The 23534-nt window shown below is 39.2% G+C and overlaps 1 protein-coding gene across 5 annotated transcripts in view; it reads right to left on the reverse strand.

The window, feature by feature from the left end:
• ARID5B (AT-rich interaction domain 5B) overlaps window positions 1-23534 on the reverse strand; it is a 200764-nt gene that overhangs the window by 21948 nt on the left and 155282 nt on the right. For all 5 annotated transcript variants that reach the window (XM_054503392.2, XM_063669939.1, XM_063669940.1 and 2 more), the window contains 3 exons: window positions 17465-17666; window positions 15486-15538; window positions 5016-5113 (listed from right to left, as the gene is read on the reverse strand). In XM_054503392.2, coding sequence (XP_054359367.1) covers window positions 5016-5113; window positions 15486-15538; window positions 17465-17666 — 353 coding nt within the window. The remainder of the gene's footprint in view (window positions 1-5015; window positions 5114-15485; window positions 15539-17464; window positions 17667-23534) is intronic.

The following is a 23534-nucleotide window of genomic DNA, read 5'->3' on the forward strand; positions in this document are numbered from 1 at the left end:
CAGAAAATCTCATTTAAGTAGCACTGGTCTAGGGAGTTGCTAGGGGTCCTCTTAAATATACAATTCTGAGATGTTGCCTGTGACTTTCTGAATTGTGTATTTATTAACTCCAAGGGTGTCCAAATGAGCAAGAATACATGGAATCATGTCCTTGATGTGCACAGAACTGTAACTCACCTTTCCTTCCCTGGCCTTTATCCATGGTATGATTAGGTGGGTTCCTTAGAACCTGATATATTTTTGGTCCTTAACTTAAAGCACATGCTTATTTTATTCAAAACATGAAGCCTCCCGCACTCTGCCTTATACCTTCAGAGAAAAAAGGCAGAAGCTCCAGCTATCACTCAGTAACCGCCGAAGTACATCTGGCTTGGGTACAGCTCACCTTAAGTCCCTGCAAAGAAAGCTGCCTCAGCCATGCAGGGTGACAATCTTGTCCAAGGAATGCTTATGGTAAAAGCAAAAGGTTGGATTTGAAATTAGGCATTATGTGTGCAAGAAGATGAAGAATAATTGCTAATTTCCCTCACAAACAAATACATTTGTTTATGATTTTGATTTTCTAAATACTCAAAAATGCACATCATAAAATACTTTTGCTTTAATGCTCCTTTTTAAATCCCTAATAACAACTTCATGTGCTCCACAGAAACAGACCATGTAATTTATTCAGGAAAATTAAAACCAGTAATCTAGCATTCTGAGTAAAGATTTTTTCCCCCTGCATGTACTTTAAAAACATTTTTTAAAAAGGGAAATCTGCATGTGAAAACAAAGCCTTTAAAGTGATTTACTATTCCAGAAAATCAAGCTAAGAGAATTCCATAAAAGTAGCCATTTTCCTTTTTGTTCCTTTACTGATAAAAATAAAGTGAACTGGTTACTTTTAAGTAAAGAGTTAGACAAGAAAGAAAATGTACCACTTAGAAAGAATGAGGTGGGTATTTTTCTTTGCATCAAAAGCTACAGTAACTTTATCTATAAATCCTGAGCAAGAAATGTCCAGAATAACCACATTTCGTAAGCTTTGCTGAGTCTGAGACATCTACATAGCAACAGCCTTGCGATGGGAAAACATTAATGCTTTTTATATTGGTAATCATCTGTAGCACGAGCAATTAAGTACAGTACTAATGGACTATGGCCAGGAGCCTGGTACTAATATTAAAAACTGACAGAGATGAATAGGTTTGGAAGCAAAACCAGGCTGACAAAGACATTTTTATGAAGTGCTTGGACCTATTTGATTTAAACCAATCAGAGGCAAGTTTGTACGAGTCAGGCCTTCAGCGACAATGATGTATTCACAAGCATTGTACCACTTCTGCTTTGCCTTAAATAAAAACACCCATTGATTCTTTTCAACAACCCACACTTTCATTATTGCACTCATTAATAAAGCAAAAGTGCTCAACTAATATACAAGTAACATTTTACTGAGGAACTGGCTACATTTTTCTTGTCGTAAAATGAAAATGTTTACTGGAAACATGAACCACAGTGCATGAAAAATAAATCAGTGGATAATGCATAGTAGATCACTCACTTCTTCATCTTCTAGGAAAGCAAAGCTGGTGGCAGGGAAATAGGAAAAAGAGCAGTTCTCTTTATCAGAGTGAAAGGAATGAGAACAGAAGAACCTGCAGCCTAGTAGGAAGAGCTCTCATCATCCTGATTTGGTTTGGAAGGCTTTACAAAATTCCAAGGGCATTTCCAGACTAGATATTTGCCCACAAAGTCCTGACCATTCTCAACTCATTGACCCTTCTTGAAAAGAGTGTTCCTTCACAATCCAGTCATCTCTGTTTTATCTGTTCATGCAACCTGTGACTAACAACAATGAATGAAATCCACCATAATCATGAAGTTTTAGCCCAGAGCTTCAGTCTCTTCTTGGACATATGTGCATGTCCTCTGCCCTTCTTTGGTAGAACCAATTAAAAGGAAGACATCTAGAATGGTAATCCTAGCTTTTTCTCCCCACCACAACACATAGGATTATGGGTGATTCTTCCTGGAGAATGATTGATTCAACAGTGAGAGAGGCACTACTGTAAATAAGATCAATGATCTTCAAATTTTGGTAGTTAGCGATTGCATCTGATCACAAGGATGTGAGAGGAGTCTAGATGGCAAAAAGGAAATACCAAGGAAAGGTAAAGGACCTTGCTAATCACCCTGGGACAGCTATGCTCCAACAACGTGGTTGGAGGCTCCACACTGCCATTTTTGGTGTCGCCACACATAAAACGGGCTCTGCATATGGGGTTCCCACTTGGCGGATGGCCAATCCACCCTTCTGTACTCTGCTTGCTGATGCTAGGACTGGAATTCTGTAAATTACACATCCCTTTTGTCAGCTATCTTCCTGTTACTGTTCTGCAAACAGCGTGTCCTGGGAGGCAGGGAGAGAAAAGCAATCTCCTTTCCATTTCACTTATTCATATCAGTGTCAACTCCACAATGCCTTAACAGCAGCAGTGGGTTGCAGCCTCTAGTTTCAACAGTCCGCCAACAGTTTTAGCGCGTGTCCTCTGAGGTCTGGCAGCAGCCAGGGAGCACCGCCTCCTGAGGTTTCAGCCCAGCTCTGCAGTGCTCCTCCTCTGAGCTCCTGAAGCATCAGTGCTGGTTGGGTGACTCCTTCTTACCAGGGACCTGAACTCCAGCTCTGAGGCACAATCTCCAAACTTCTGGGTGGTGACAACCAACCTCTCCTCTCTATTCTGTCACCCTAGAGAACTTACAGTTGTTGCCCCCGTGTTAACTTAGTGCCTCACACCAACCCCTGTTTAAGCAACTGCCTGTGGTGAAGTCTCTTTGTTGAATACCCAGTGTGGTTTCCATTTTCCTTACTGCACCCTGACTCATACACTGACCAAACGAATACTGGATTTGGAAAAGTGACATCACTCTTCAAAAAGTTTAATCGAGTGAGAAAGCAAACCTTTATGGAATATCCAATCTGGTCCCAAGAATAGGGAGAGAAGAGAAAAAACTTTAAGACATCTTTAATCATGTTTCTTAATTGCTGAAGTTTGTGGTATCTCTACTAAAATTTTCTAATGTGATTGAAAGCTTTCAGGAATCTCCTGAAAGAAGTAAATAATCAAAAGTACACAATCTTCAGAAGAATCCTACTTTTATTCACAGACCTGCTCAATTACATACACACACACACACACACACACACACACACACACACTACTATGGGTTCAGTCCTTCTCTCCATGCCAAACCTTCTCTCTCTCTTTTTTTTTTTTTTACCATGCGCTACTTTGTAATTAATTTGATTGATGTTTTCATTCTTTAACTAGATGAGCTAACAGCTGAGATACACTCCTTTTTCAAGCTTTAATTGCTATCTGCTCCTTTATGTTTGATGGTTCAGGTGTTGAGGACATTTGCATATAAAGGAAAGGGATGTCTACTCTCAAAACAGAATCTATCTGAAAACAGGGACAGAGTTTCTAATAAAAATGTTCTGGCTGGGTGTGGTGGCTCACGCCTGTAATCCCAGCACTTTGGGAGGCCGAAGTGGGCGGATCACGAGGTCAAGAGATCGAGACCATCCTGGCCAACATGATGAAACCCTGTCTCTACTAAAAATACAAAAATTAGCTGGGTGTGGTAGCACGTGCCTGTAGTCCCAGTTACTCGGGAGGCTGAGTCAGGAGAATCGCTTGAACCTGGGAGGCAGAGGTTGCAGTGGGCCGAGATCATGCCACTGCACTGTAGTCTGGTGACAGAGGAAGACTCTGTCTCAAAAAAAAAAAAAAAAAAAAAAAAATTCTGAATGAAGCCTAGACTCATAAGTCAAAAACAAGTAGCCTGTAGTTCCTTAGACATTATTTTCGGAACACTCACCTGAGATATCAGTGCTACTTTGTACTAGGACATCAGTGGTGTACCTTATACATACAGTGAGAATGGGTGAGTTTTTGTATTAAACACTGACAGAAATAAAATATTTTAAAAATTGATGTGTTATACTGAAAAACAATGCTATAAAGAGTAATAATTTGAACATCTATTATCAATTTTTAAAAATCCTTCTGAATTACAACCCTGCCAAGTAAGGCAATCCTTTGGGAATACTTTGTAGCAATTTTTTATGGTGTACTAAACCCAATTCAATTTACTATTACAAAAACATTCTTGTTGAACGGCCATACTAATGCTGAGTTAAATGCAATACAGATAAAAGTACAATTGAACTTGAAAAAAAAGACTAAGAATTTATGAGTTAAATGGTATTGCCTGAGGATGTACGTGTAAGACCCAAAGGGAAGTGCCAGTTATAAGGAAGTTGGTAATGACCTAAACAAATTAAGTATGGGCTTGAAGCATAGAGGGATAATGCATTAATCTTCTAACTGGTCTTTAATGGTATGAATAACGGAGTCCTAATGCAAACGGGAAATCCACTCCTGTGGATGCAACATAGTAGGCTAATTTTGCATTACTTCTTGTTTGCATCCTCATCATCTTTCTGAAATAGGCTGAAATTGTTAGAAAACCAAGCCACACAGAGCTTGGTAAGAAGATTCCGTAGAAGAAAAATACCAGGATGAAATAAAACAACAGATTTGATCTGGGGCCATTTCTCTTACTATAAGAAATCCTTACTTTTCAATGGTAATATTATGAGAAGTGCTTACTTTTCAATGTCAACCTCAGAGTAGCATTGCAGATTTTTCAGAAGCTAAAGGTTCTCATGTTAAGAGAGCCTAAAGAGAACATACTGAGTAATCTATGCTTGTGGGGGGAAAAAAAGGCATTGTCAAGCAGGTGGTCACATGATAGAACCAAACTAAAAGAACATCTAATTTTAGCCCCTGTAACAAGAGAAAGCCATGTTCCCTAAAAATCACAAGGCGGTATGCAAAGTAAAATGCCAGAGGGAAATTTTCAGTTTCCCAAAAGGTCATTTAGACTTCCTCTGTCTTATCCTTGACCAGAAGCTCCTTTCAATTAACACACTTTTAGCGAAGCAATTCCATGAAATGGTTTCTTACCTTTCATAATGTCTGCGGGTACAAGTGGCAGCGCTGGTGCTCCCAGGATTACCACCTAATTCATCATAAATATGTTTCCATTGACGGCGGGCTGTTATCTGAAAAAATGGCAATGGGAAATTCAATCTTACATCATGAGAGATTCATAGTGCCAGGCTTCAATACATATGCAACAGTCAGAAGAGAACAGTCTGTTCTGGAAACCCAGAAACAGAGAAGTCCAAAAGAGTATATGGGGTGATTTATGGTTTCATAGTGAGATCTCGCTTTCAGCACTTTTTTTTACAATAAAAATGGAATTCTACTTTTGGATGTGTATTCTGTCATCCTAAGTGCATTTCATTTAAGAAACCTCCCTGGATATTCATGTAGGTTTGTCAAGGTCTCATACTCATACCCTGTTCCTTTAAGTCATTTGATAAAGCATCAAAATAAAATCAGGTTTTAGCTGAACTATATCTTAGTTCAACAGCTTAGATGAATCAACATTAACATTGCCTGAGGCATGTGGAAATGGGGAACCAGGTATAGAGATAAAAAAGAGTCTTTTTACCAAACATGCTTTTGTATCTTCTGATTTTTGATCCATGTGATGTGTTGCCAATTTAAAAAATAAATAAAATTACTACACAGATTAAGTTAAATGATCAAATTGGTTGTGGAATTTATAGTCATCTCAGGCTATATTTTTATGCCAGCTTCTCTAACCACCAAAACAAAACCAAAATCTGAAACTATATATGTTGCAAGCTGTTTATTTTTATTCACTTAGGTCAAGAAAATGGGATATTGATCAAATCATATGAAAACTAACATATTCCACAGTTAAAATGCTAGCTATGTACATTATTGAGTTGAGTGAATAAAAACAAACAGCTTGTAATATACTGAGCTGCACACTATGGTCTTGTTTAATTTTTTCCTTTAATTTTATTTTTGTACATAAATTAAGATTTTACAAAATAACAGATGCAAGATCTGGCAAATGATTAATTTTGGGAAACCATGTCATTTACTACATCCAAGTAAGTCTAGTATTTCCTTGAAATTTGGAAGACAGAACAAGTTCTGAGGCCCTCGTGAACATTTCTCAACAAGGGTACAGGAAAACTCTGTTATTTGAATGTGTAGGGGACAGGGTGTGGCAAAGGTGCCAGTGGAATTTAATACAGTCAAGCAGGAGGCTTCTTTTGAAAAATACCCACGAGGCTGCCAGCGGAGTTCACCAAGGGACTAAAGGCAGCAATCAAATGAAAAAAAAAATTAAAAAACCTCAACTTGCAACCGGGGCTCTGTAATTGTAAATCTGAGGAGGAGGAGATGGGTGGTTAAATATTATGGGGTAAATGGTACCTTTTCTATTTCAAATAGAAAGAACCCCTTCATTTTCATAAACCCTTCTCAACAGGCCCAAATAGGACCTCGAGACAATGTTAGCTGTGCATTATTCAATTTCCCATGAAGCATTCTTGAACCAATTGGTTTCAATAGTTCTCACTAGACAGAACCACCTCTTACATCTACTAGCAGGTGTAACTGAAAATAAAATCCTCCTTATTTACAGTTTGTTTTAGATTACAAGAAATGATTTCAACCCCCTTTCAAAACACTCAAAATATGTATTTTGATAATTATTTTATATTTAGTTACAATCTGCCTCCAACCTTTAAATGATACAATCTTGGGCTAATCTGAGGCCCACATATCAAGGGAGAAGAAACAGGATACCTCCAAGTGCCTACACGATTCCTCAAAGACCCTAGAATACCCCTTGAAACACACCTCCAGATTCCCCTCACTCAGATGAGACCTGTGGGCCCTGGGGTTGACAACAGGGTTAGAAAACAGCCTCTGTGTGTCCCTGCAATCACTTAAGAAACCATCACTCTGATCATCCTTGTGTCTTTTGTGTACACTGTATATTTTATAAAGGATTTTCACATCCATGACATCATATAATCCTCCCATAGCCTGTGAGGCAGGTTATAGGAATCTCATTCACAGAAGAAGGGAGATTCAGAGAGGCTGCACACTTGCCCAATGACACATAGCAGCAGAGTGCCAAAACTAGGATCCATATGGTTGTTTTCTGGTCTCAAGAGTGGACTTCTTTTCACTGCATAAAGCAGCTTCCACATCAGAATGACCTGAGAATAGCCCATGCTTGTAACAAGTTGGTAACACAGAACTCTGGGAGCCTTTTCCTTCAAATGAGGCAGGTAACTGTGGGAATCACTGTTTCTGTTGTGCGTTCTCAACCTTTAGCTTTGAGTCTTTCCCAATGGGGAGATCTAGCTAAGAGGACAGCATCAATCTAAGGTAGTGGGTTGAATTAACAGTGCTCTGAGGTTTTACTCTCAAAGCATAAAGTCCACCCTAACCACTTGTATCTCTAGTTAGAACAGAAGTTCTGGCCGGGCGTGGTGGCTCACGCCTATAATCCCAGCACTTTGGGAGGCCGAGGCAGGCGGATCACCTGAGGTTGGGAGTTCAAGACCAGCCTGACCAACATGGAGAAACCCCGTCTCTACTAAAAATACAAAATTAGCCGGGGTGGTGGCGCATGCCTGTAATCCCAGCTACTGGGGATGCTAAGGCAGGAGAATTGCTTGAACCCGGGAGGCAGAGGTTGCAGTGAGCTGAGATCACGCCATTGCACTCCAGCTTGGGCAACAAGAGCAAAACTCCCTCTCAAAAAAAAAAAAAAAAGTTCTATATTAAGTTCACCACCGAGTCACAAATAAATCTCAATTATATCAGAATCCATCCACTCACTCATCCGTTAATTCACCAAAAATTTATTGGACATCGCCCATTTATTAGGCATTGTGCTAACAGATGTTATAGCTGGGATGCCACAATGAAAAGCAGACCCAGCATGCATGACCACTGTATTCTAGTAGGGGATACCCACAATCAACGAGTGAATACATATATCAATAAAATAATATAAATTGTGAAAACTGATGAGCAAGAAAGCCGGGGATATTTTAGGGTGTGAAACTGACCATGCCTCCCTCCCCATCCTATCATCTAAACGAGGGAATGCCCTATGACACACTTGTCTGTCAGAGAAAAGAAAAGACCCTTTAGGAATAAATGATGCATTATCACAGGAGGGAAGAATAATCTATCTCATACTAGGTTTGAAACTGTAGCCACAGGAAGCCAACATCAAGCACCGCTGGGCATTAATAAGCTGTGTGCAGTAGGCCAGGGGTCTGTGTCAGCCCCCTAGCACTTAGTAAGTTCTGGTGTTTAAATACAGTTTTTACCAGTGAGGATCATCTGGAGTGAAGACAGGTCTGGCCCTTCGAGGAAGTGGTTCCTCTATTTACTGAGCTTCCACTGAATGGCCTGGATGAATTGGGCCATTTTGAGATATTTTCTTTCCATCGGAAAGTCATAAAATGTGCCTTTCACAACTGTTAAATGCTGTTAAGTACACAGGTCTCCTAGGTACACATCTCTGTTTTTTTGGTCTCTAGATGTAATTCAAACACTAGCCATGGACTCTAGAGGAAGAAATGTCTAAATTCTCCCATTGTCCAAACCCATGATGGGTCTCAGAGCCCAATAAGGAGAGAGAACAGGGCATGGAAACATCTCCTGGCTTCATGTAAATCTGCCTTCTGTATTAACTTGCTTTAATTGTGCCTAATTACGTATTTGCTTAAAGTTTTTATTCTGTTGTCCAATGTCCTCTCTGGATGTGGGTAAGCTTTAAAATTCCATCTGGAATAAAACCAACGTCTGCCTCCTAGTGTCTAGTACCCAGCCTCAATCAGCTGGAAAATTTGATCTAATCAAGGGGTTAGTTTGATCAACTCTCTCACTAAGCCTCAGGCCTCCTGGTTATAATTCGTGTTTCAACCTGACCTTCTATTATATTAGCTTTTTAGGGGAACAGAGAACTTCTGGCTCTTTGTTTCCTTTTTTTTTTTTTGAGACAGAGTCTCACTCTGTCGCCCAGGCTGGAGTGCAGTGGCACGATCTCGGCTCACTACAAGCTCCGTCTCCCAGGTTCACGCTATTCTCCTGCCTCAGCCTCCTGAGTAGCTGGGACCACAGGTGCCCGCCACCATGCCTGGCTAATTTTTTTGTATTTTTAGTCAAGACAGGGTTTCACCGTGTTAGCCAGGATGGTCTCGATCTCCTGACCTTGTGATCTGCCCATCTTGGGCTCCCAAAGTGCTGGGATTACAGGTGTGTGCCACCGTGCCTGGCCTGGCTCTTTGTTTCCTAAAGAAAATAGCCAAATTCATCTCCACAGTTATTTCTTTTGGGCTGTGCCTCTTCTTCAAGGTCCACAATTAGATGACAGATTCACAACATCACCATCCACCAGTGCTTACCATTTTCGGGCACTATGCTTGTGCAGAGGTATAGAGGTGAAAGGAAGGGATGGAGGGTAGAGTGTGAGATGGTGTCACGAAAAGAAAGAGATGTTACTGCTTTCAAGGTTCATAATTTAGTGGGAAGCATAACTTCACACAATTAACCATAAGGCAAGATGGAAAACTGAGCAGACTACACCCAAGTAAAACAAACCAATCTAGGTGCATGTGAGATTTAATCTCACTTTGAAGACATTTGAAAGTTATTTCTCCCTAGTGTAGGTAAGACCCAAGAGACTCTGTGAAAAGCACTCCACACCTACTATGTTCATAAAATTTTCATTGCTTATGAATATAGTGGTTTTCAAACCGTCTTTAGAGGACGGGCGTGGTGGCTCATGCCTGTAATCCTAGCACTTTGGGAGGCTGAGACAGGTGGATCATCTGAGGTCAGGAGCATGGTGAAACTTCGTCTCTACTAAAAACACAAAAATTAGCCAGGCGTGGTAGTGGGTGCCTGTAATCCCAGCTACTCAGGAGGTTGAGGCAGAAGAATCACTGGAATATGGGAGGCAGAGGATGCAGTGAGCCAAGATCGTGCCACTGCACTCCAGCCTGGGCAACACAGAGAGGGACTCTGCCTCAAACAAAACAAAACAAAAACCAACAAAAAACCAACAACAACAAAAAATTGTCTTTAGAATCCAGGTAGCATTTTAAAGGTAGCCTGAAAGTAACTCTCCACACTGCCCACCTGGCCAAGAAGACTGGTCTGGTGAGTGGAAAAATAATCTGTCCCTTCCACAGTTTTATTGGAGGAAAATATCCTGTCACTTAAAAAGAGTGGAAAATCACTATTTTAACTCAAGACATGCTCTTGGAGCCTTGATTTCTCTATCTTTGAGGCTGCAGGAATGAAATAATTCTGGTATTTTTGCAGCCTGGTGAGGAAATAGGTATCAGAAATCTTTCGGACTTAAGCTCTTGCAATGGTTTAAGAATGTGTAGGAAATACAAAGTCAACAGAAGAGTTTTCCTGAAAGCAATGTTGCCTGGGCTGTTCTGAGAAACAGCTTCTTTCTCAGGACACCTTGAGGGCGGACTGAATTCAAGGAAGATGACTTTCTTTTCCTGGTAGTACTCCAGGAACTGGAGCCTTTCAAAACTACATGACATCATCTTTGGCCTGGAGAATTTTGAATTTAAGCAAGAGGCTTTGCCTGTCCAGAAAACTAGGGTTAGATTCAGAGGATGTCTTAAAAATGATGTCAAAGCCAGAATTTGATGTCAAAGCCTAATCCTTTCAGCAAGGAAAGAGGCTTCTTCCAGATGAAAAACAATGGCCCTGTCTCACTGGTGGGAGGAGAAAGGGTTGCTAACTGACATTCTTAGAAGGCACCACTGTGTATCACCCTGTGCCTTGAGGACAAGATGTACTCAAGACCCATTTCCCAACTCTACGTTCTCTCCAGATATTGCCTCTGGCTTGCCATCAAGTGGTTAGCCAAATGGAAATCACTTTAGCAAACCACCGCCATATGCTGCATCCTGGTAATACCCCAAGCTACTCTTCCAGCATTAATTGCTTCACCAGACACTGAAGTGAAAGCCTCTTTAGTTCATCAGCAAAGATTTATCCAGCTCTGCCTCTTCAAATGTAGGTGATCCATATTCTAATGTTTGGAAGGAAAAGTTGGGTACATTGCAAAGGAAGGGTCTTCGTTGTCAATTAATCAAAATGCCAGAATATTGTTTGGTAGGAAATCAAATCCATTCAATATATTTATGCTCTCTCAACCTAAGGATGAAGAAACACTCTATACATTTCCAGCAAAGGCAGAAGAGACTGAGAGAATTGCATATAGCCATTAGTCAAATGCTATAAAGGCTTACAATGAAACTTCTGCTCCTCTTTTTTTTTTAAAATTCAATTTGATGGTTGTGGAGGACTGAAATGAAATAATCCATAATCCGCAATTCAAACCAGAAGGTTTGGAATAGTTTATAACCACAAACAAAAACAAGCCAATTAAGATGGCCTCTTTTTATAACCAGAAGGGATTCCAGAGAGATGTCTTTATCCAATCACAAGTTAACCGCAGAAGCAATACATCTACAGCTTTTATACTTGCAGTTTTTTACTATTATTGAATATTTACATTATCCATACTTCTTGACTCATCTCCTGAATTCACACATTTTGTTCTCAAGAATCAGATAAAAATCTCAGCTAGTAATTAGTACATCTGGTAAAGCTCATGTTAGATACAAAAAACAGACTAAAAGATGCTACAAATGTTAAATACAAAGAACAGACTAAAAGATGCTACAAAACAGACTAAAAGATGCTACAAAAGGCAGGTTATCAGATCCTTTCCCCAAAACATTGCCCCAAATATGTAGGAAGCATTTTAGATTAGCGATTGCTAGGAATGGAAAGCACAAAGAATAATTATTTATAAATCTCTTTCAGTAACGCTACAGAGGGTGAGACAATTATGTACCAAATTCTCAGTGAGTCAGAATTTGAAGAAAGCCATGATGATCCCATGCAACTCATTTCACCTCCCAGTGCCTCAGTTTTCTCGCTTGTAAAATGAGGCTATGAACTGGGGCACAGCAGGCATACTTTTTTTTTTTTTTTTTTTTGCACAAAGGCCAATTTGAGAAAAATTAATTTGAGAGTACTACCGTTCTACACTTCCCCTCATTAAAAATAAAAATAGTTTACTGAGTTCCAACTTAGACTACCATTTTACCAAATGCAAAAATACTTGTCAGAAACTCTCTGCTGCTCTTGAGCCGAAGGAATATGAGTATTCTAGCCTGTTTCTGTAGTAATGGCATGAAGAAAAATCTTTGATACTTGATTTAGAGAGGGGTCACATTCTGAAGCTAAGAGCTATGGGAAACAATTGGCTAAGTGTTACTTATCACTGTTATCACTGGATTTGAATTAACATCACCTGGGCAGCTTAAAAGAAAAGGATTCTCTGCTTCTCAGGCCCATGCCCCACCACAATTTATATCTTGGGGTGGGGGTCTAAACAACCACTTAAAGTTCTCCATTAAAAACATGAGCCCTATTTTTGAGTAGCTTTTAGGAGCCACTGATCTAGAAGACTCTAAGATCTCTTTTGAGTTCTAAATGACTACAAGTCTACACTCGTTTCTGATATCAGATCATGTCAAAGATAAGTGTCCTCTAGTAACTCTGTGATGACAGCTTAAGCCTTCAGACTTTGGATATTATTTGTACATCTCCCGGACTGACTTCAAAATTCAATGCCCATTGAACATCTCACAGTTTTATTAGTCAAAATATGCCAAGAGAAAAATGTATTCTGTACTTATAGGAGGTTCAGAAGCTTAAATGTAGAATGGTGGTGGCAAACTTAAGCATATGCAGGGCCAATCTATAGCATGAAACATTTAAAAAGAAAGAAAGAAAAAGGAAGAAGGAAGGAAGGAAATAAGGAAGGGATGAAGCAGAAATGCCTTTTAAAATTCTGTTCATGACCAGATGGAGAGCAGATGCCAATTTGATCTTCCATATTCCCCAGCCCCAGTGAAGGGGATCAGAATATGTCACCCCTAAATTATGCCACGTTGGCATAAAGATTATTTTGAGATGAGGGCAACAGAGAACCAACAGATGCAGGAAGAGTTCTCTGCCCTCCCCTTATCTGCCTATCTGCCTAAAAGGAGGGCATAAATTTCCCATTGAGAAGGCGCCCACACAGTACCAGAAAGAGGAGCGACTCTTATCACCAGAGATGGGGAGCTGGCAACTTTCCGTAGTTCCCACAGCCTAATGAATAACTTTGGGGCATGACATGGGAGGGCATAGCATCTGGGGGCTCAGCATGAAAGGGCCTAGCATCTGAAGGCCTAACTTCAGGCAGCTACCATCGGAGGACTTTCCTCACTTGGTTCTATCTTCTCTCCATCCTTCTCTCTAGAAATTTCCCCTCAGGGCCACTTGTCCCAGCCACCTCGTCACTCTATTTTATGTTTTTCAAACTCTCCATGCCCAGCTTTATTCTACCTCCATAGATTTTCCCTTATTTGATTCATTCTCTCTTTCTGGAAGGCATAATCCATCATTCATGTCTAAATTTTATCCATTCCCCAGAATTCTTCCCAAATGGCCTCAGAGCCATCAAGCCTTCCTTCTCTCATCTCTACGCGAGTAAGTACTTTACCTGTGTAGGGCACTGACCTTTTTCCACCTTGTTTGATCATTGTTGGCTCTCTTGGATGGTAAGCAATTTAAGGACTGAAATTACTGGCCTGACTGAAACCTTGCATCTAACAGTGTCTAAAACAATGCCTCATACACATAAGGTACTCAGTAAATATGTGGTCAGGTGTTTTGCTAATTGTGTGGTCATTCATTCATCCAACAAAAGGATAAACACTATTTGTTCAAAGAGTACTGCAAATGCCCTGAAATTTATTAAAGTTTCTTCTGTACATTCTACATCAATTTGCTGTTGCATGGAAAAAAAATCTTTGTGAAGATACAGAAGACACAAAAGCAGGAAAAACTGATTCTGTGAAATTGTTGGCACTCTCCCTATCAGTGAATAACAAAAAGTTCCAGAGTGTGAAAAGACATTTCATAATATTGTTCAATATCATATAACTATCTGCAGTCATAGTTCATATAAAAATGTATATTCCTATTCTAAACATTAAAAGCTAGACTTGAAAGTCTAGCCTATGGGGTTGACTTCTACGTTTATGAGACTAACCCTGAATAAGATACCATTTTTTTTTACATGAATGAGGGCTATAATTAGCTCAAGATTTTGCCATAAACTATGAGCTACAGTGGCAAGGAGTTCATATCCTGATCCTATCAAAAGACTCAACTAAGTGAAAAATTACAATTTTTACATAGGTCACTTGATAAAATAAATATTTCAAGTAAATTTATGTATATGAAATGCACATTTTATATGTAGTCCATGTGACTATATTTCTTTATAAATATGTATACATACCCCATATATGAAACATATTACAAGCACATATTATTCATATCAAAGAATTTTTAGTCAGAATTCATAGCAGATAGCTCAACAGAAAACACCAGATTATCTGAACCACATAATGCTTGTCCTCTTTCCCCATTCCAAGACCCGTACATCAAACCATTATATTAGTTTGTGGAACAATGTGCTTTATCTGGCAAGAAGCACTGGTTATTACGTTTGGGCTAAAATGAATTTCATTTTCTTGATTTTGTGTGTCTTACTGTAATTTTACTATGGTACAGAGATATCACAGATTACTTCTTAGGGAATGAAAAAATAATTTCTTATTCAATTGCAAGAAGAAACTACACAACTTAATCTGATCATTGTGTGGAGGAGAAAATATTCCCAATGACGACATCTTCCTATGTCAATTGATTTTATTACAGATGTCATCTCTGTGGGCTATATTTATGCAGCTCTTTCTTATTTAAAGATTTTAATCTCAGTTTGTTGCTGTAATGTTTCATTGGTTCAAAATACATGCTGTAAAAATCTGTGGCCATCAAATTTTCCTGTGGGCTAAAAATAACCCATTGCTGTCAGTTAGAATTAGCTGATAAAGAGTGTCAGAGCCTGTTCTGAATAAGTTTGATAACTTCCTGTTTATGCAGCACTGACCCTTGTCTAATAAAGCTTCTTTGCTCTAGAATGAGAGGAGATTCTGCTGCATTCTATTCCTTAATGGCCAATACTGATTACTTTTGAAAGCCTTTAATACATTTCCCATATTAGACATGAACAGATGTCAAGTATGTTGCCAAGGGAAATTTCTTTTATGCAATCTTGGCTTGTTGTACAATAATAGCCCTTTCTCAACATGGGAAAAAATTACAGACCCAACTAATTTCCCTGACAGGGGAGAGTTACATATGTTTTCCACTTGTAGTTTTTACGACAAGTTTACAATTTTGCCAAACCTGGAACTAATTGGGACTGTTTCCAAAGCGGCCCAATAAACCCCCAAAAGTGTAGAGCCATTTGAAAAGGCAGTCAGTGATGGTTTGCCCTTGCATGTTCTCCATTTTGGTCAAAGAGAGGGGAAAAGTTAGATTGCAAAATTATTTCATTTAAGTTGCTTAAACACTTACTGTTTCATATCCTCCCAGTTTTTGAGCAGCTTGAAACATAGTCCAAAGGTTAACTGTTAGAGGGACAATAAGTATTTAGATAAGCATTGCATTAACACATTTCCAAGAAATGTCAATTAAAACATTTTTTTTCAATGAGAAAGAGAAAAAAAGAAATACTAACATACCCCAGAGAGCTAAGTTCTTAGGAAACAATTTGCCCAAAGGGCATTCGACAACAGAATCTATTATTACCACTTAAAACATTTCTTAAGAAACAGTCATAAAGCTACAAAAATGGTTCTACTTTTAGGATAAAGGCAAGAGTTTTAGTCCTACTGTCATCAGCAGAGCAAGAGAAGCTAAATTAGATGTCTTTGGGAAAAAGTGTGGGCTCTCAAAACTGGGGTTGGTCTTGTTCGACCCTTAGAAAGACGCCATTGATTAAACAGTAATATATAGAGCTTCTCTCATATAAGAACGCTCCATAATCAATAAATAACAGCCACTTTAATATATGATTACCTTCTTAATAGAATGTCTGATGGCAGCACTATATTAAAGGTTCATACAGTATTTCACCAACATGTGGTGGCTGGCAGTGAGTAGGAAAACAAATATTTCACATGGAGGCCACAGCGATACAACAGATAAAACGGAAGGAAGACATTCATTCAGAGAGGAATTGAATCATGAACCCGCATAGTCCCCTAACTGGCCTGTGTGATGTTGCAAATATATTTTTTTCAAACAGATTTTTCTTTGCAGAGTTTGTATATGTTTACGCTGTTAAACAACTATACCAAATTGCTAGCAACCCTGTTCATTTATACCAAATACCATGGAATGGGACTGCTATGGATTTGATTTTTTTACATGAGGGGAAAATTGAACTTCAAGTGATTCCTTGGTAAGGGAAATGAAGAATAAAATGATTTTTATTTTTAAAGGCTCTTTGACACAACATGTTTGCAAAGCCTCATTGAACCTTGCACTACTTCAGAGCTATCAAGAGCCCTGCCTCGGCCTTGATTTAATCTGAACCAATGCATAATGCAACAAAGCTGTTCATAGTACATTAATTTTACTTCTATTTCAAGCAACCAGTTTTCAGACAAACATTGTAATCATTCGTAGTTATATAAGTTTATAATGGCTGCGAGTGTTCTCTTGCAATCAGTGCCAGTTGCTATTAGGTATGTAAATTGTTATGTAAAACACACAGGTTTGACATTCTTCATCAAAATGACACATGGTTTTAATCTAGGAAGATACGTTTGGAGAAAATACTATTTCAAGCCAGAGGCTCATTGCTTTGTGCACCACTAAATCCAGACAGAGGCAAAATATATATTCAGTTGCAAAATCAAGGCAGGATCTGGATTTCTTCTCTTTTGATTTGGAATTCTGTTTGGCTATGAGTTTCCCGTTCGCCTTACAAATATACAATGACACTTACATTTAAATGTACATGTCAAAGTAATTCAAAATTAGCCCTTCTGTTCCAATTTGTGTATTTATTGTTTTCTCTGAAGTTGGATTTTTGTTATCTTTTAACACATTTGGGGCTTAGGAAACATGTTTTCTCTTTGTGGTTGTTTTGTCCATCTTTAAATGTCCTCCTTTTAAAAGCTGTTTTGTTCACAGGCAACATCTGTGCCTGATAAAGCTGCGTCATATTATTATCTCACAAGAAAGGCGTCACAGACACTCAAGATTGACAAAACAGAAAATGAGAAACTTTCAACATGTCTATTTCCAGTCATAATCAGTGGATTCAAGCCTATAAATATCTCACTGCAACTGTCCCAGAAGGGAACAATGTAGCGGAAAAAGGCAGGGAAAAAATTCTTGGCCTGGAACATTTATGGATTTAGTATAAACAGAGAGCACTATCCCCAGATTAGGATTTCAACATAATCCTGAGTCAAAATTATTTTTTCCAATTCAAAGAATCTGAGCAGCTCTGATAATTCAGAAACGAAAACAAGTATACTCACTCTGTTTAAAACCTAAATAGGGTATTCGTTCTATCGGCGTTTTCCTTTCTTTCATGTATTTATAAAGTGCCACCAAGAAGGCTTGTTCATCTGCCCTGCACTCTTCACCAATGGCAACCTTTGGTTTTTCTTCATTTGGGACTTTTTTACAGTTATGGTTATTCTTCGGCTTGGTCAAGGCTGACCTGGCCTCACATTTCACCTGGAAAAGGGAAAATATGCCACATCAGACGAGGCACAGCCCTAGGATGCTTACCAAGACATAGCTAGTGACAGAGCCAGCGACACTTTTCAGTGAGTGCTAAGGGTGAACCAGTAAATTATCCCGCTTTTAATAGCTTTTCAGAGGCATCACTGAAGATGAATTGTCTGAGGCCAGGGGATGTCAAATTTCTGTAAAGGGTCACATCGTAAATATTGTAGGCTTCTGGGTCATACAGTCTCTGTTGCAACTATTCAACACTAGTAGGACAGCAAGCATCAGCAATATGTTAACAAATGGGTGTGGCTGTGTTCCAATAAAACTTTATTGACAGAAATTGCCAGCCAGTGGGTCACAGTTTGCCAAACTATGCCAGCTTCTTTTAGACTCCTGACAAGTATGTTGATGTGAAATGAGAGATAGGCTTTGCATCTGGTAGAAACATTCTTTTGTCTCTCTATATTAATACATTTTATTTTCTTAAGGAGAAGCATCAGTTAATGTCCTTGAACAAACCCTGCCTCCTTAACAAATAGTACCATATTTTATACTTTGTATCAAAATGAAAGGCAAGTCTATTTCTTTGTAGTAAACCATTCTTGTTGCTATTCTCTCCAGCAACCTTGAAAAACAAGTCAATACCAGCAGATGCTGGCATCAGCAATACCAGCAAGGCCTCTGCTGTTTGCCACCCAAGGGTGATGCGGGGGTACACCCTCAGTAGGAAACAAAAGATCTCACTGTTTAATGAGGGCTTCTTGCTTTATCAGTCAGCTCTAAGAATAAGATGTTAACTTGCCACAAAAGAAAGAGTAGAGGTCAGCTAAAAACCCAAGAAGAGTGAGTATAAAGCTCCATAATTAAAAAATAAAAGGGAGTAAAGGCTCCAGATGTTCTTCCTTCCACACTATAGGCAGATAGGGAACTTGGCATATCGAGCGGCTAACCTAACATTCCCTCCTCGCTGCCATGTTCTACAAGAGGCCTTTGATGGTCGTTAAATATAACGCTAAGTTGCTGAGCTATTTTAATTGTAAAAGGGGGAAGTACAAAGGGTCAGACTCTGAGTTCAAGTGCGCCCATGGGGAATGTATACATTCCAATATTCTTTACATGTCCGTAACTGACATCGGGAGAGAAGAGGGCAAGTGCTGGGGAAATGTTATGAATAAAAATGTCCCACATATTCTACAATGCTGTCCATCACAGGATTTCGAACCCTTTTTCTTTCCCTGCAGCTCCTCCTTCCTAAGCATTAAGAACATAAAAGACTATGCTTATTTAGTAAAGGAAAGTGCATTCTCTGCAAGTGTTCTTCATTGCTTATTCTCTCAAGTGAACACATACAGTTTAATATCTTTCTACTGGTCCTGCAAAGATAAAACTTCCTATGAAACTGATTCAATGGGGCTTCTAGGTAAGAGTTTAACTTTTAAGGGGCTGTGGAAATGGGACTAAAACAATTTTCCCATGTAGATTTTGTACTCTCTAACATTATATTAAGGTGAACATCCTGTGAAACTTTATGTTGTCATCATTTTTCACTGCCAAATTTTAGCTGTTGGATCTAAAGTTCTGATGAAATCTATAATTTAATGGCTTCTTGAAATCATAACATCACTCCAGTTTTAATTTGTATTGCCTCCCACCCCTTCCTGAGTGTTTCCTGGGCAGCCAGGCTCTATTCTCAACACTGTTTATGTGTTATTTCATACTCACAACCCGAATGAGGTAGTTATTATTTTCGTATTAGAAATGAGGAAGCGGAGGTAGACAGGATGAGCAGCATGTACAACATCACAAGATCATGCCCTAGTTAGTAAGTGGGGAGTCTGGAATTTAAGCCCAGGCAGCCTTACTTTAGGGCTTATGGTTTTAAATGTTATACTTTTCTGACACTCTTAATACAAATATTAAATTGGTAATCAAAACAAACTTCTAATTAAAAAGCCTATCTTATTACCAGGCATTACAAAACCTACCACTTAGAAATGTGACTTATCAAATGAAAAGTAAAAGACAAATCTAGGGAGTTTCCAATGTGTCAAGGAGCTCCATTCCTTCTATTGTATATTGAGCAAAGGGGAAAGAAATCAGTTTTCAATTGAGCACCTACAATGAGCTAGATACAGTGCTGTGGGCTTCACATACTCTACCTTAATGTTCCTGAGAATTGTAAAAGGGAGATATTTAGCCACATTTTACAGTTGAGGAAACTAGAGCTTAGTGAGGTCATGTATGGTTTGGAAGGGGCAGACCTCTGGGTTTAGAACTCAGGTCTGCCCCACTCCAAACCCCAATCTCATAACATAAAGGAGTAAATCTCTCAGGTTTGTGTATAAAACGGACTGAGTCTTAAATTTGCAGTGATAATGGGTCAACTACCTATGTTATTAGGTCAGAAGAACCACTGTTAAAAGGAGAATAAGGTTTGAGCTCCTTGGTGTGTAGAGAGCTGCTTAACCCTCTTCCTCATCTGTGCAGAAACACTCAGAAACAGAAAGAAGACACAGAGGGGTGCATGAACCAGGTCCAAAGTAACCCAGACTCCCTGCTACATAGCAAAGGCTCCAAATGAAGCCAGGCTGCTGCCTACTGAACTCTGTCCTGAATCTCAGTGGGCTTGCCAGCATGCTGCTCCTGGGGAGGCCAGGTATTTAGTAAGAAGTGAACAAGCGAACAGAGGCTTCTTTTCTTGTTCTAGCTTGATATATATGTATTTTTTTTCAGTTAACATAAATGAGCTCTTCAGGGTATTATTCTGATTCTGGGTAGGACTAAATCAAGTTCCTTTCTATATGTTTTTACATTTACCCAAAGCATTCTCAGCATTTCAATCTATTAAATTATTACAGTGCAGGTGGTAGTGGAAATGGGAGCTAGTCTTCATGTTGACCTAAGAAAGCCCAACCTTTTGATGGTGACAGTTAATTACTAGATCTGTTTTTCCTGACCTGAACACCATACACCTGTTGAGTTCACTAAGTACTTTGGGGTTTCCAAAATGATTGAGGAGGTGCTAATTAAAGAATCAAAATTTAACGTTTTCAATGATCCACCACCTATTTGATATTAACCACATCCTTCCACGAGATTGAGTTATAACTAATCCAGCCTTCAACTGGGGCAGTAAGATGTGCTGAACCAGCAATACAAAAAGCTAGAGTTCTAATCTTGGTTTGGTTGCTAACTTGCTAGCTGACCCTCAGTTTCTTCCTTAGTAAAGCAAAAATGATAATCCCTGGGAATAGTTCTGAGGACCAAATGAGAGGAAAAATATTGAAAATAATGAAAGTATCACATTTGTGAAATATAGAAAGTATGTTTATGGTTTAAATGAACACACTTCCCACCACAGTTTCCTTTTTTGTGTTCCTTTTAGAATATAAACCACCTGTAATACACTTCTGCCCTTCAGAAAATGCATATGGGATATTAAAAATAATTTGCCTTCTATCAATGTAGGCCTTTTATTAGGGTCCTATGCCATGAAGATTTCTGTTATAGATCACTCTATGAAAGGCCTGGGCCTCAGGTTCACTGCTTTAAGATTATTCCAGAAAAAATGGCAGGATTTGGGCTGAACAGAGTCATGATATCTTCAAAGAATTGGTAGTTTCCTCCCCACGTGACACTTGCTGTCTTTGGAGAGCCATGTAATTCTCTCTCCCTTGGAAAACATGGTCTTGCAAAGCTAGTTTTCATGTTCTCATTGAGGGAGTGCAACGTTTTGATGGCAACCGGCAAATCACTTGACTTATTTTTCCAGTCATGAACACAACAAACCCAGTGGGTCCCACTCTAAGAGCTTTGCTGTGTGGAGCTGCAATAAGTTGGTGCTTAGTTAGAAATGGTCTGTTTGAGGCATTTTTAAAAAGAAACAGTCACATGGGTCTCGGTCACAAAGTCAAACAGCTCACTGTCCTCTAAGATGCTGCTTTCAATTCAACAGATGATTAGACGGTCACAGACTCATAATCTCTACTGTAGTGTTTCATGAGAAAAGACCATGTTAAGACACACATGCTTTTTAATGACTGTCCTCATCCCAGATGTGGCTTGTTCATTCTGTAGGGATTTTACATCTGCCTGTTGGTGTCAACAGACAAGCTCGTTATACTTCATACCTACTGATCTTTTTGCTTAAGTGGTCTTGCCAGACCCACTGGAAGCAGCCAAGGCATGACTGTAATCCAAGACTCTGAAAAGAGCCAAGCCATTAGACCAGTCCCTAGGAGCTGACTGCAGTATGACATTCATCTGTTCACCACTGAACACCAACGGTGGAAGAATGATCCATCTCTTTGTAAAGATTCTGACGGGCAGCACTGTTGCGGGGATGGAGTAAAAGCGTCACTTAGAAAACCCAGGACTGACTTCAATCCTTCTTGTTAAGAAGTCAGTGAACATCAAATACAGCCCATCTGTACAGCAGGCTCTTGTTCTTCTCGGCTTTGTGAACCCAACAGTGAGTTCTGAGCTGCCTTCCATGGAAAGAAACATTGGAGGTCTGCTCTTTCAGATCAATCGTATGAGTTCTGTAAAATTCTCAGAGGCATACCTTGGTGGTGATTCCAAGTGGCATGGGAAGGAGCTTTATCCTGCCGGGCTCAGGTACAGAATATGCTGGAGTAAACAAATGCTGTCAACCAAGAAGGATGGGCTGGGCACCAACAGAAGGCATGGGCAGTGCAAGCTCTGCTGAATGTTATGGTCTTAAAACCTTCTTGCGCCATTCTGCAGGATCTTGCAAACTACATAGTAGGGAATGAACTGTTCCTGCTGACATCCTTCAAGACGATGGAAACCAAAGTCCTAGGTAGACAGTTCTAGGGCTGAGGTGTCCAACTTACAAGAAAATGTCATTCATGGCATCCATGTGGAGTTAACTTGCAGAAAGTTAAACGTGCAAAACAACAATAACTTTAGGGAAAGAGATTTGTTTTCAGCCAGAAAATGGAAAATACACATTTCTACTGGTTGATCCCTTCTTAATCCTTTGGAATCTTAGAAGTCTGAAGAAATTCTAAGCAAAAAGTCCTTAGAATTTCCTAATGAAACAAAGATGCTTAAAGATAACATTTTTTAGAATGTAAAAGTCTAAGATGCACTTCATTACACTGGGAAGGATGTAGAGTACATGGCAGAGAAACAGTAAACTGTCAACACAGAACTTAACTCATGTTTTTTTTTCTACATCAGACTCTTCCAAATTCACCACTAATCAAAATGGTCCCATTTTCAGAAGTTTAGTTCTTTGATCTGGAAACTGGTGTCAGTTGAAATCTGTTCATCAATTAAAATCCTAAAGGGACTATTGCTGTCTTTAGCACAAAAATAACACCTAAATGCAGTAAACAAACCATGGAAATCTGACCCAAGCCCACAAAAGCCAGAAAGGTAAGTCTAAAAATATAAAGTGATACTTTACCCTTTGTCATGCAAAATACTTCAGGCATGCATGCACTTTCAAGATTCCAAAGAACGCTTAGGCAAAAAATTGACCTGGGTCTTGAACAACAGCGTAGAATTTACTTTCATTCTATGTTAACAGAGATCTTTAAAAGTATATAAATGCTTGTGGGCATATGTGTACATCTAAATATTTTGCTATGTATCTTTAATTTTAGTCTAATGTAAATTAGAAGTGACTTTGAAAAATACATAACTAAAAAGATTAATTCTAGCTATTTCTAATTTCATCCTCTGTTAATCTCCAAAACACATTTAGATGAACACATTCAGAAAGAGGACGGTTCAGCTGGTCTATTTTTGACACAAGCAGAGTAAACTATGTCATTGTGTCACCCACTATGAAATCTCAGCCTCAATGACGTGGGTGCTTAATCATCTGTCCTTTACTCATAA

This window comes from Pongo pygmaeus, chromosome 8, assembly GCF_028885625.2.
Source record: "Pongo pygmaeus isolate AG05252 chromosome 8, NHGRI_mPonPyg2-v2.0_pri, whole genome shotgun sequence".
Classification (NCBI taxonomy): Eukaryota; Metazoa; Chordata; class Mammalia; order Primates; family Hominidae; genus Pongo; species Pongo pygmaeus.